General features: G+C 37.0%; 1 protein-coding gene across 1 annotated transcript; it reads right to left on the bottom strand.

Moving 5' to 3' along the window:
- Nucleotides 1–657: 657 nt before the first annotated feature.
- On the bottom strand, nt 658–12,157 carry LOC107806003 (30-kDa cleavage and polyadenylation specificity factor 30). The gene is given in 9 exon segments (XM_075249360.1): nt 658–1,023; nt 1,146–2,003; nt 3,576–3,662; nt 4,133–4,201; nt 4,931–5,041; nt 5,271–5,433; nt 10,646–10,826; nt 10,829–11,034; nt 11,620–12,157. Coding segments are annotated over 8 exon segments (2,070 nt in total). The 5' UTR covers nt 12,015–12,157; the 3' UTR covers nt 658–1,023.
- Nucleotides 12,158–12,621: the final 464 nt, after the last annotated feature.

Here is a 12,621-nt window from a genome sequence, read left to right as displayed (position 1 = left end):
AATACTTGTTGGCTCGTAAACATTGTCATTATTCCAAGAAAAATGTAATACTTTATTATTTTTAAAATTTAATATATAAATATATTTTTCAATATAAATTTATTCGGTATGGTTCGGTATCTTTTGGTTTATTTTCATAAATTCAAAAAGCTACCTAATTATCGGTACAGTTATAAATTTATAAAAAAAACTATGATTTTATTAAAAGAAACCTAAAAATCGACTTGATATAGTACGATTTGGTCAGTTTTTAAATATCCATCGACACACATACTAGTATTGTTTATTCACAGCATAAAACAAAGAATGTGTATATTCACAGCATAAAACAAAGTCATGTCACTAGTTTAAGAGCTTAAACTCCAACGTATTTTGAGCTTCTTCCTTTTCTAATGCAAGTCTTTTTTACTTAGATTTTATAAGGTGTTTACTGGATTAATTGGCCTTTTATTTTCTTTATCAAGCACATTACATATCTAATTACTTAAGATAACTTTTAAGCCATCAAATAAGGAGGGGAATTATTTTAGATTTGTCAACTACATGAAGGTTATGCACTGCAATATAGTCAAATGGCAAACCTGAGCAACCATTTTCACCTTCAAAATAGATTGTAATCTAAAAGGAAAGGGGCTGAGTACAAACCTGCTAAACTTGTTTTCCAAAGATCAGCAACAAAACTAATTCATAGACACAAATCAAGTCCATCAACTTCTAATGTTTCATGACACGACCTTCAACCAAATTTCATGCTTCAGTATGTCACAACTATGCCAGCATGACGAGAAAAATAGAGCTAACAGGAATGTTCCACAAATTGTATCTAATCTATGCGTGTATATGTAATTGTTTTACACACCAAAGGACATATAATATAACTCAAAGAATCTCGACGAAATTACTTGTACAGTTCTTTGCTAACTAAAAGTTCTGTTAATTTCTCAGTCAGGCCGAATATTCTGGCAGGAGGCGACATTTAGTATGTCTCCCAGCCGGAATGTAAGATGACTTCTCTTTCTTAATCTGCAAAAACAGTTGGCAGATGGGTTTATAATTTAAAACTAGTCACATTTGCCCCTGTGGAAGCATGTGTTACAAACAGCTGCAAAGACAAGATGACTTCTATATTTAGTTTAGAATGACACCTATTTTTCTGAAGCAGTTGCAGCATCATCATCAGTATCCCGCCTCTTCTTCTTTCCATCCCCATGTCTTGATCTTCTTGGTGCTTCATCCTCACTTTCGCTTTCATCATTTTTGAAGCCGTTTCCAGCACCAAACTGGGCATCTTGTTCGGTTTTCCCTCTTTGGGGATAATTTACTCCATCTGGTCCACCAACTGAGCCCGCCATCTCCTGACCCTTACCTTGATCTGAACCGGAGCTGAATCTATCATTCCTGTCATGAACTGGAGCTCTCTGTTCTCTTTTAGGCCTATAAGGATTTTGAGAAGGCTGAGATGAGGGTGGAACAAATGATGGATGCATACCAACTGCTCGACCAGCTCTGGGTGGGCCTGTCGCTCCGGGACCCATCCCGCCCATGAAAGGGGGCCTTCCGGGACCCATCATCATCCCAAATCCACCAGCTGGAGGGCGGCCATGAAACATCATATCATTTGAAAATCGTGGGCCATATGGACCAAAAGGTCTGGGACCCATTCCAAAATGATCAGGCATTGGAAAACCATCAGGTGTCATAGCTCCATAAGAAAATCCATCACCCATCATGCCCGGAGGGAAGCCCCGCATCCCAGGAAGAGGCCTGGGCCCATGTCCTAAAGGCATTATTGGAGGCCACACAATTCCCCTCCCCCTTCCTCTGCCAAGAGCAGCTGGTCCGAAACCTTGATCAAAGCTTTCATCCTCGTCCTCACTTTCTTCATCTTCCTCTTCTTCATTGTCTTCAAATGGTACAATATCTGGATTATCATTCCCATTGTCAGGGTTCACTCCCTTCGCCTTTTCTTCCTGTCTCTTGGATTCTGCTGCAAGTGAGATTGCCTGAAATACAGTTAATATCCCATTAGAATAGAGTCTACCCGAATTCCAACTGCAATACGACATAGTTTCTAATGTTCCTATAGCCACCATGTGCTTTTTCATCGTGGATACTTCAAGCATTAGATGCTTAATGACAATCAGCACATTACAACCAAAGGGAATGATTGAAGCCAAATTTGAGTTTGAGGACTCTGAAACACTGGGTTGAACTTGAAGCATGATTGGATAAAATCGAGTCATTATCAAATCGAGCAAAATAAAAATAGACAACTGTGTGTAACATGTCCAAACCAAGCTATGTCATAATCTAAATGAAATTAACCCAGTCCCAATAGAGATTGGTGCTTTGTGGAAAATTAGGGGAGAACTGAAGAAACTAGAGAATCAGATCACAACAAAATCTTGGACAGCCCCATGTGAGGACAGTGGAGAGCCTTGGTAGTCAGACAATAGAACAAAGAGATTTCCAGTACTAGTTCGGTCCTAACCTTTTCCACTTAAATACTAGTCGATAGATAATGGCTCCGCTCTTCTACATCTATGCTTCCCCACTTAGATACCAGGCTTTTGTCTACGGCAAGGTTCGAACTTATGTCGTGCACCTAATCCACGCATCACATGTTGTGCTCTTGATGTGACATTTTGATTATTAACGGGCCAAAGCAGATCCTTTTCCACTAAAAGCAATGTGAAAATAAAAACTCCACCAAAGATAGCAAAGTTTGTTCAGAGAGCAACATGGGAAGAACACTTACCAAGGATGACTTGCAGAAAATAGGTAAGTTTTGAATTGTGTGACAACCACATTGAGAGTTTAAGCTATTAGAGAGGGAGCACGTTATTTATTCATATTAGGACTGCAATACGCGTGAGACTGACCTTTTTTTCTTGGCCCAAGTGTGTGGAAATTCTTTTTGGTACTTGGGCATTCATACTTCAACTACTTTTCCTAAAGTATGATATTATAGGTTAAACCTAGAGACGGAAAATGGCATAGATTCTTAATTGTCTTACAAAAGGAATTGACTGAGTTTCAGGAATAATTAGTCCATTTGAAGCCAACAACATTTTCTGTCATTTTTGCAACCAAACAAAAAGTAAATCAGACTTGCTACAATAAACTGCATTATAATTGTCAGGAACATCTGATTAAGATCAGGCAGCAAACCATATTCACAAACGGCACAAAGTATTCTCGCTTATCATCCAAATTAATAATGCTAAAAACTTCAAAACGTTTAAGCTAGCGACTGCCCAAGAAATTCTTGCAACCAAAACCAGAAATTCTTTTTGAAACCAAAAGCAGAAACTATACCATGCTTTCACGGAGATAGCCATGAAAGCAGTAACAAAGTGTTTCATTGTATATATCAGCAGTGGTTTTATGCATATTGTCAATATTCATAGCTAATGCAGTCTTTCCAAGAACATATTATCAATTTGGTCTTATACATATTATACCGAGACAAGTGACATGCTGAAGTGCCCCGAAAGCTCCAGGAACGGAAGCATTACCATCTAGAAAAAGAAAACTCTATTGAAGACAACATTCAAAAGAAGTAAAAGAAGTACCATAAGTTCGCTATCTGGTTCAAGATAAAGCAAAGAAGCCAACTGCTCACCAACAGAGGGTTCTAATTCTTGACAATCTCTGCTTATCTGCAACAACAGGAGCAAAATACAACATTGAAAAGGTGACTGAAAGTAACAACAGCATGCAGACCAATTCTAGCATCCAAATAAAACAAAACAGACCAACTAAAGAGCTTCTATTTCGGATATCATAAGCATCAATCACCAATTAAAATCTTAGTAAAAGGAAGATCATAAAATGGAAAAACCAAGGTTGTTTTTTGTTAAAAAGAAAGACTTATGGGGATAGAGGGGTGGGAAATTCAACTAGTCAATGGTTGGCCAGGCCTGTTGGTGATGTGTATTACACATCCATGAGGAAAGACTTTTGGAAAATTACAGCAATCTTCAATACAAACACAATTTCTTGCCGATTAGATATGTCAATCCCAGTCTAAATCAATCATTGGACATCAACATTCTTAGAGCAGTTACACTGGAAATTAAACTAGTTGAAATTGGTTAAAGAATCAACAGCTAAAGGCTTAGGCTTATACCTTCACTGGTAAGTTCTCATTGTATGGATTCCTCAAGTGGTGAGTTTTCTGGAAGGACAGTTCACACAGCTGCATTTTAAACCTTAGAGTTAGTCCAGATGTGCAAGCAATTATGCAAAAAGAGAGGTAAAAAGAGGAGATTTTCATCTTTTATCGTTAAGGTAAAAAAAAAAAAAAAAAAAAAAAAAAACCCAGCCAGTCAGTTATATCAAGTATATGTTAGAAAAGTGATCATAGTCCTAAAGCTAAATAGAAAGGGCGCTAAATACAATAGGATTTCTCTAGTGTTACACTTTTGGTGAAGAGAGAATTGTACTTTCACCTGATTAGGTTTTAATACTCGCACTAACCTCCATATTGGAACCCAAAATTATAGAATCCTCACCTGCCGTCATAACTGGGCGTAAATTCAAATATACCCTTACTAGTATTACCAATTTAATTTCCCAGATAAATATAAAAAAATTAAAAACACAAAAATAATGCTCCATATCTTCTAGACACATGTCCACATATGATAATCCTTTTTAGACTGGCTGATAATTTTTATCACTGTTATGTTTCTCCCACTTCCAAGAGACAAGAAAAGCAATATTACTATCCCAAAAAGAAAAGGCAAGTTGATTTCATGCCACGATGCGTTTGCTCCCAGCCCCTAAATAGAAGTTAGTAAGGTATCATATAAGCAGATACACATTTAAGGCCAACCAAATGAAAAAGGTTCATAAGCAAACAACAGAGAAATCAAGATTAGAAGGGGGGAGGGGGGGGGGGGGAGAGAAAGGAAATCTGAATGACCTTTAACCATTTTACTGAAAAATTACGTCCATAATGGGCAGTTCCATGTTCATGCTTCCAATTTCCTCCTTTAGCAGCGCCACCAATTCTAGATGTCATCTTTGCACAACCCTAAGAAATAGCAAACAAATTTCACATTGTGAAAACTCGTGCGCCAAAGGAAGCTTTGTTTACAACCATCAACTAGCATTACACTCGCACATTCCTTTCACGACAAGTCAAAATCAAATTATACACTCTTTCAATAATTATATACTAGTAATACTTAACAAATTCCTCCGCTATTTGGTAATGGACAAACTTTATATCTGTAGCACATAAAGGATAGAGAATAGTTTACCTGAAAATGTCTAGTCCGATTAACTGAAAATATCAGAATAACATTTTCCACGGAGTCAAAAGCTTCATTTAGTTTAGCCTCATTGCTTCTTTGAGTTGCCCAAACTCCTTGTTGTACCGACAATTCAAGATTCTCACGGTTGCAGCTTTTAACTATAAAGTACCTAATTCCATGCAATGACACTGGATAAGTATGCTAGCAAAAACAGAGATATGGAATGCAACTGTCCCTTCTTTCTTCATTAGCCCAACAAGGAGAAAAATGGATAGAGAAGAGGGACAGTAGTACTATTCAAACAAAGATCAATGAATTAAGAAATGGAAGTCACTGCTATGCCAGGGTCAAAATCAGAAGTTCAAAAATTAAAGGAAATTCATCACCAGTAACAATTGAAGATATTGCAAGTAAAACAGCATCACAAAATGAATCACGACCTTGTGTCACTAAACAAGACAGAATACCAGTTCTGAACAGCAAACCTGTAGTGTTTAGTCCTGGACAGTTTTTCATCCATATAGCTTACTCATACTTTATATGACGTTGCAGGAAATATGTGACAGACCACTATGAGAGAATAATAAAGCTGCTTAACCAAAAAAAAAAAAAAAAAAAAAGGAATAATGAAGTTGCATCCCACTGCTAACTCATACTTGTGAAACTAATCAATTAAACTATCAACAGGGCTCTTTCTTTTTCTTGCTATGGCTGTCTCATTACAACAAAAACAGGGGTGCTGGTAGCAAATATGTATCATACTATCATATCTAGTCAAATTGATTTAGATACTTCTGGTATTTGCTATACTCGTAGTAGCAAAGAAGTTGTACTTCCATGAAGAAAAAGTTTTTGGACTGCTCGATATGAACCGATGAAACAATCACAAGAAAAATCTTTAAGTTACAATGGGAAAATCTCCCCTTCAGCAGCAAAAAGAGAAGCTACAACATCATATGATTCTCTCTCCCTTCAAAAGCTCTCATGTTCAAAAGGGCCTACGTGAGTGTAATGCTCAATATTCCGTGCTCTTCACTTCTCTTCTTTCTTCAACATGTCAAACTGGAGAGAGCCTCCTTCGCTGTGCCCGGCATCGCCATTGCAGTCCGTCCCATCTCAAAATCTCACAACACGAGCAAGTAGCCACCTGACAATAACAGAGGAGGTAGTCCGCATCTTCACCAGAGCATTTGCACATATATGACCAGCTGACATTTGTAATCCGCCTTTTTCTCAAATTTCAGTTTTCAGGATTACTTCCTCTATTGCTAGCCAAGTAAAAAAACACACTTTTGGTGCCACAGGAATCCAAGCCGGTAAGTGTGAAAGATCTGATTCCAACCTCACCAAGATTTATGATAATATGATTGTACTGACAACAATTCATCTCTTCCCAACATCCACCTCCATGAGTCCTGAATAGTGCGTGATTTATTTTGCTTGTAAAGTCTTTCAACCAGGTCTTGGAATTTAACTACTTCCCAATCCAGAAGATTCCTTCTAACCATTCTGCCCCAAGGAACTCCCCCCTATTGTAACCTCAAAACCATCATACTGCCATCTCCCTCTGACTCGACTCTCGAGATATTATAGATGTTCAAGAATGTCCTTCTCAACGTCTCTTCCATGAACTTGTGAAGCTAATTCTATTTCATCCAAAACTTGAAGGTTTTGTTACCAATGAAATCTTTCCATCCTTTCATAATATCCCTCCAAAGTCCGCATCCGAACAGAAGTGTGATATTATAAGTCCTCTACTCTGCTTCACAATTCCATACTTTTCCTCTATTACCTCCCTCTTTAGCGCGTGCTCCTCAATACAAAATCTCTAGAACCATTTCCTTAATAGGGTTTTGATACTCTGACATCTTTCATCCCGAGCCCCCCCCCCCCCTCTTTGGAGATGTTACATTCTATCCTCAAATCTAAAATATTAAAATCGTTCTTTTTCGGTAAGTCTAGAGACAATTCATTCATTACATCAAGGCGATGTTAGAAAATCAAGTATCCCGATACAACAACCTAATTAGATGTATTCTCACACCTGTATCCAAAATTGTATTGACATCCCATATCATAAAAGTAAACACCTTGACAAACCCAACAAGCACCTATGTCTAAGTAATGTAAAACTGCTCAACTAATATCAGTAGCTATGAAAACTTAGCAACATATGTGCACTTCATCGTCCAAAGGGTCACAATCCAAGTTACAATAACCAAATAATACAAGCTAAAACTCAACATCGAACTGGAAAGCCAGTGAAAGGATCACTTGAAAGTCAATATGCAACAATCAAAAATGAAAAGGAAAAAAAAAAAAAAAAAGACAAAGTTCCAACATGCAGTTCTGCAGTCAATGCAGTAAAGTCTATCTTCAAGCTATAGCATATCCAGATTCACAAAATGGTCTTTAACAAGAGGTTCAACATCAACAAAAGATATCTCACTATACTTTCACCAAATGAAGATGATTCCGCCACAAGAGTATAACTTCCAAAAAACAAATTACCTTATTGCCTAACCTGAGAGGTCACCCACAACTTAGACTGAAAATAATAAATCATGTTTCTGTAAGATTGGCACGAAGTTATATTTCATGGAAAATATTTTTATAGAAAATGTTTCCTGTGTTTGGTTGGTAAGGAAAATATATTACAGAAAAAACATACATCAAAAGATTAAAAATAATTATAGCCAAATCTGAGAGTATTAGATGAAATTTTTTAGTATTAAAGAATAACGATAATTTCTAGGTGTTATGACAAGTAATATTAAGTTAAAATAATTGCAGGGAAATAACTTCCCTCATAAGTGTGAGAATCATTTTCCCTCTTTGATTGAAATGTTTTTCATTAAAAACATTTTTCTAGTAACTAAACACCAAAAAAAAGACTTCCTCGCACAGAACATTATCTTGAAAAATGAATTTCATCGTACCAAATGCATATCAGCTTATTATTTACTGGTATGTATTAACTCTAACTATATAATAGACCATTGAGTTCTTCCATTAACTTTGTATGATATAGTTTGTAGCATGGGTCTTTAGAGGTACTAAAGAGGGTAAAGCTATTTGGAGAATTTTTGTGTTCCTTTTGGTGCATTGGTCATTATATATAACTGCTATCTTTTAAGATCTCACCTGTCTACGATGGTGAAGCCACGTGAATTTTATTACTTTCCTTTTGGTTTAAATTGGTTTATTGTTATTTCATTCATGGAGGCACTAGAGAGCTAAGCTTTTGGTTCACATATAGCTTGTCCTCTCAACAATAACCAAAATGCCTCACTAAATTGTAGTCTAAGACTCCAATGTAAATACAAAAGGGAGTACAATATCTTGAAACCAATACACGAGATGATGCCCACAATATTCTCGAATCAGAAAAGACAAATCAAGTGAGCATATAAGCACCCTGAATGCAGGAGCTTGTCAGATTTCATTTCTATCCAGAATTTTATCCTCAAAAAGTTAATGTTTTTGTCCCATCTATGACCCAATCTTTACCAAATGACTAGTATGCAATTGTGGATGGAGCAGGACAACAAGTTGAAAGTTAATATCCCCTTGTTCTTCCAAAAAGAAAATTGACCAAAAGCACAATTCCATAATTGTATGGCACGTAGACAATTATCAAAGGAGATAAGATAATAAAAGAAGAATATAGGCAGGCCAAGACTCTGAAATCGAAACATCAGTAGCTTCTTAAAAACCATAGCCACCTGGGCAGTCTAAATATAAAAAAACACCCTAACTTTTGCAAGAGACTGCCCAGGCATAGTCCTGCAGTCACACTAAAATACCAGAAATCAAAATCCAAAATAGAGAAAAATAGGTATTAAAGTGGCTCACCAAGCTACTAACACTCATCCAAAGACATTACATAAATTTCAAAGATCTCAATAAGCCGCACTGGTACATGAATCTGCTTTAGAGAGGAAGAAGGGGAATGGAATCATGAAGGTAAACACAGATAGTCTCTCAAAAGCTTAACCATAGTACATACTTCAAAATTTGCAAACCAGGTTTAAGGCAATATTTAGCATTGTCAAGACCTTGATCATGGAAAGCAGTTGGAGATGCATATTATGCATTCTAGACTATACAGGTTAATCATCACATTTTCTGACAAGTAAATAACATTCTATTGCAACAAACAACACCGGGATAGTGCTGACTGCTAATCCATCAAGCAAAGAAATTTTATAAGATTGTATACCTCAAAAACACAAAAGCAATTCGACAAAACCTATACATTTCCCAAGTTGCACCAGAAACATAGCTGCAATAGTTGAAACTAGAAACAGATTCTAGTTTGCATGTTGATGAAAAGAAGGCTCTTATATCAACAGGAATAACTCAATATGATAGGATCTATTTAGTAAGCCTGAGACATCATTTCCTTAAAGTCTAAGGAGAAAAGTAACCACCTCTGGTCGCTGAACCATGATTAGTACATAGAGCATGCTTGTCTGCAACATGGAGCCATAGGCTCCTTTGCCCTAGAGTTATGGAGAGGAAGAGGACCACACTTAGAGCTCCCTAGGTCTAAGATGGTCTAATTGTTGTCTGACAGGCGCCACAGCAAAATCTTACTTTTCAAAAGGAACGCCGAAAAATGAGAAAACAATTCAAAGGACATCTCAGAATCAAGATATAGTACCGCTTCACTTTCACAAGCAGGGAGGAAGTTACAATGGGTGCATCACCTCACCCACCCCTCCCTTGACGAAAAATTATTCAATGCATTTAGTCTTAACCTACTATTTGGTATTTAGATCACTCCGACAAAGTTAGACTTGCTAGAAGAGCAAAATGCAGCGACCACAACAGCTAATGAAATGCTAGCAAGAAAAAAATGAGCTCTTTTCTTTCAAAGAGAGTTGATTTAGCTTCATTAGTTTAAGCAATCATTAGGCCTAAACTTCTAGCAGCTATAGATACACAAACCATGGGGAAAACTAAGAAAAATGGAATGAAGAAAGCAAAGTAGCTACATATCTTCTAATCCAATTCTCCTGTCCTCTTTTGGAGGAGAGTGATCTCTAAATTTACGTATGCATCAGGGCACTCAAATTACCCGTAAAAGTATGTATCTTTTATTGCAGAACTCTGATGAACTAAGATCACAATAGTCAATATCACTTCCTCAGACACGCAAACTATGCCTAAGTAGAGCAGAAAATAAAACAAAGGGAAAACTAGTATACAAGTGGATATAGAAAACAACAATCACGAAACTAGTTGAACTAGTTACGAACCCAAGGCTCTGGATGAACTCATTACAGCTGACATAGGGGACTGTTAAATTATTGTAAATAATATACGTACATGAACTGATTACATAACCTAATTAAAGACCTTGAAACTCTACACACCTAGAGGTTCCTTGAGGCAGAACTACTGCAGTCCTATCTGCTTGATTTTGCTGGCCATTGGGATGAATTTGTGTTTGAGTTGTGCCACCCTGTTGTTGAGTCTGTAAAGCTTGTTGTTGATGAGGCTGGATCTGTTGTATAATGGGTGTCTCAGTTGCTGTAGATTTCACAGACCCATTCCATTCTGTCCTTGTGAAGCTTGAGATTTCTCAGCCTGTGTTGAATAATTAGCATTCCGGTTTTGGTAAAACCTGTTTGAGTAACCATAGTTGTTGGACGCCAGATGCTGAATTTTCTGAAGAACTTCTTCCACTGGTGGTGGAGGTCCGGGCAACTTTGCATGTCTATATCGACAATCAGGACCATTTGGACAAAACCCCAATTTGTACCTGTATTATAAAAACCATCATAACCAGCAATATATGTCATTACCTAACCATATGTCATTTCTCTTAGGTTCTCGCTACTGTCTTTTTTGCTTATTAATACACACACACACACACACACACACACACATATATATATATGTATGTATGTATTAAAAGCAAGCAAATTAACATGAGTCATTATCATAAACATCTAAAGCACCTGTGTCACGAGTTCAAACCCTGCTGCAGACAAAATCTGGTATTTAAGTGGAGAAGGATAGAGGGGAAAGTCCATTATCCACGGAGTTTCGAACCGTGTGTCATTGGCCCTCGAGGATTTCTCGGTTATTAAGATAAAAAAAACTTTAACCTCTACGACATGCAAGGCTGAGACTAAAGCCCTGGGGCCTCATAGAGGCTAAAGTTTGGACGGAGATTATAGCATTATTCTAGTAGGAAACCTCACAGCCAATTGCAACATATAGGAGTATTTATTTCCTTCAATTACCAGTTTACACTCAGTATAGATAGTTTCTGGTTGGTTGCGTTATTAAAGATAGATGAGCATAACCAGAAAATAAAAAACTCAGTTAAAAAAAGTCATACATGTTGCATTCCTTGATATCCTCAATGGTGTGCTTATAAACACAGTCCTGTTCACGGCACTCCCCATACAGTCTAAAAAACCGACAGATTGGCATTCGAGATTTATCATACTGATGAAGAAAGCCACAGGCTTCACCCTTCATACACAGTGACCGTAGCCAGTGGCGGCAAACAGTCTGCCTGAAACTCCGACGATTGCCAACAAACCCTACATCCCCGCCTACATGGGCTGAGACAGTAGGGGGCTGGTTAATGTTAGCATTTGGGGCGGCGGCGGCGGCAATGTTGTGATCGGAAGATTGTGTCATTACTGGTACGGAAGCAGTTGGGTGTGTCGGCCCAGTGTCTAAGCCGCCCTCGAAATCAAAGCTTAAACCCCCTTCTCCTTCGTCCATTAGTTACTCTGAAATTGAAATTGTATATTTGGATACTTTTGTATATGTGTGTGCGCCAGTGAGATAGAGAGAAAAAGAAATTACTGATTTTGATTGGAATTCGGGGTTTATGATCCTCCGGGTTTTTTCAAAATTTACCAGTTTTCTGCTGTCTGGTTGCGGGGTTAGGAGAAAACAAAGATCCGTGTATAAGGGGGTTTTCGTTAAGTCCCTTTAATTTAATAGAGATTTTATTCAATAAAATTTAGACAATATTTGTTCTATCTATATAGAATAGGAGAAACAAATCAATGTGATGATGCCAAGTGTAACAACAAAAATTTAACAAGTATCAAATTTTAGGACAAAACTATAACAAATTTGGAGATTCAAAATTTTTTTTTTTTTAAAATGATAAAAAATAAAGACACAAAAAAAGAATAGGAGAAGCAAATCAATGTGATGATGCCAAGTGTAACAACAAAAATTTAACAAGTATCAAATTTTAGAACAAAGCTACAACAAATTTGGAGATTCAAAAATTATTTTTTTTAAAAATGATAAAAAATAAAGACACAAAAAAATTAACTACCTAAAATAACTACTCAAACATGGGTGAGGGTTGGTT

Source organism: Nicotiana tabacum, chromosome 3 (genome assembly GCF_000715075.1).
Source record: "Nicotiana tabacum cultivar K326 chromosome 3, ASM71507v2, whole genome shotgun sequence".
NCBI classification, from domain to species: Eukaryota; Viridiplantae; Streptophyta; class Magnoliopsida; order Solanales; family Solanaceae; genus Nicotiana; species Nicotiana tabacum.
The sequence above is the reverse complement of the archived record's forward strand: the minus strand, read 5'-3'. Positions and strand labels throughout refer to the sequence as shown.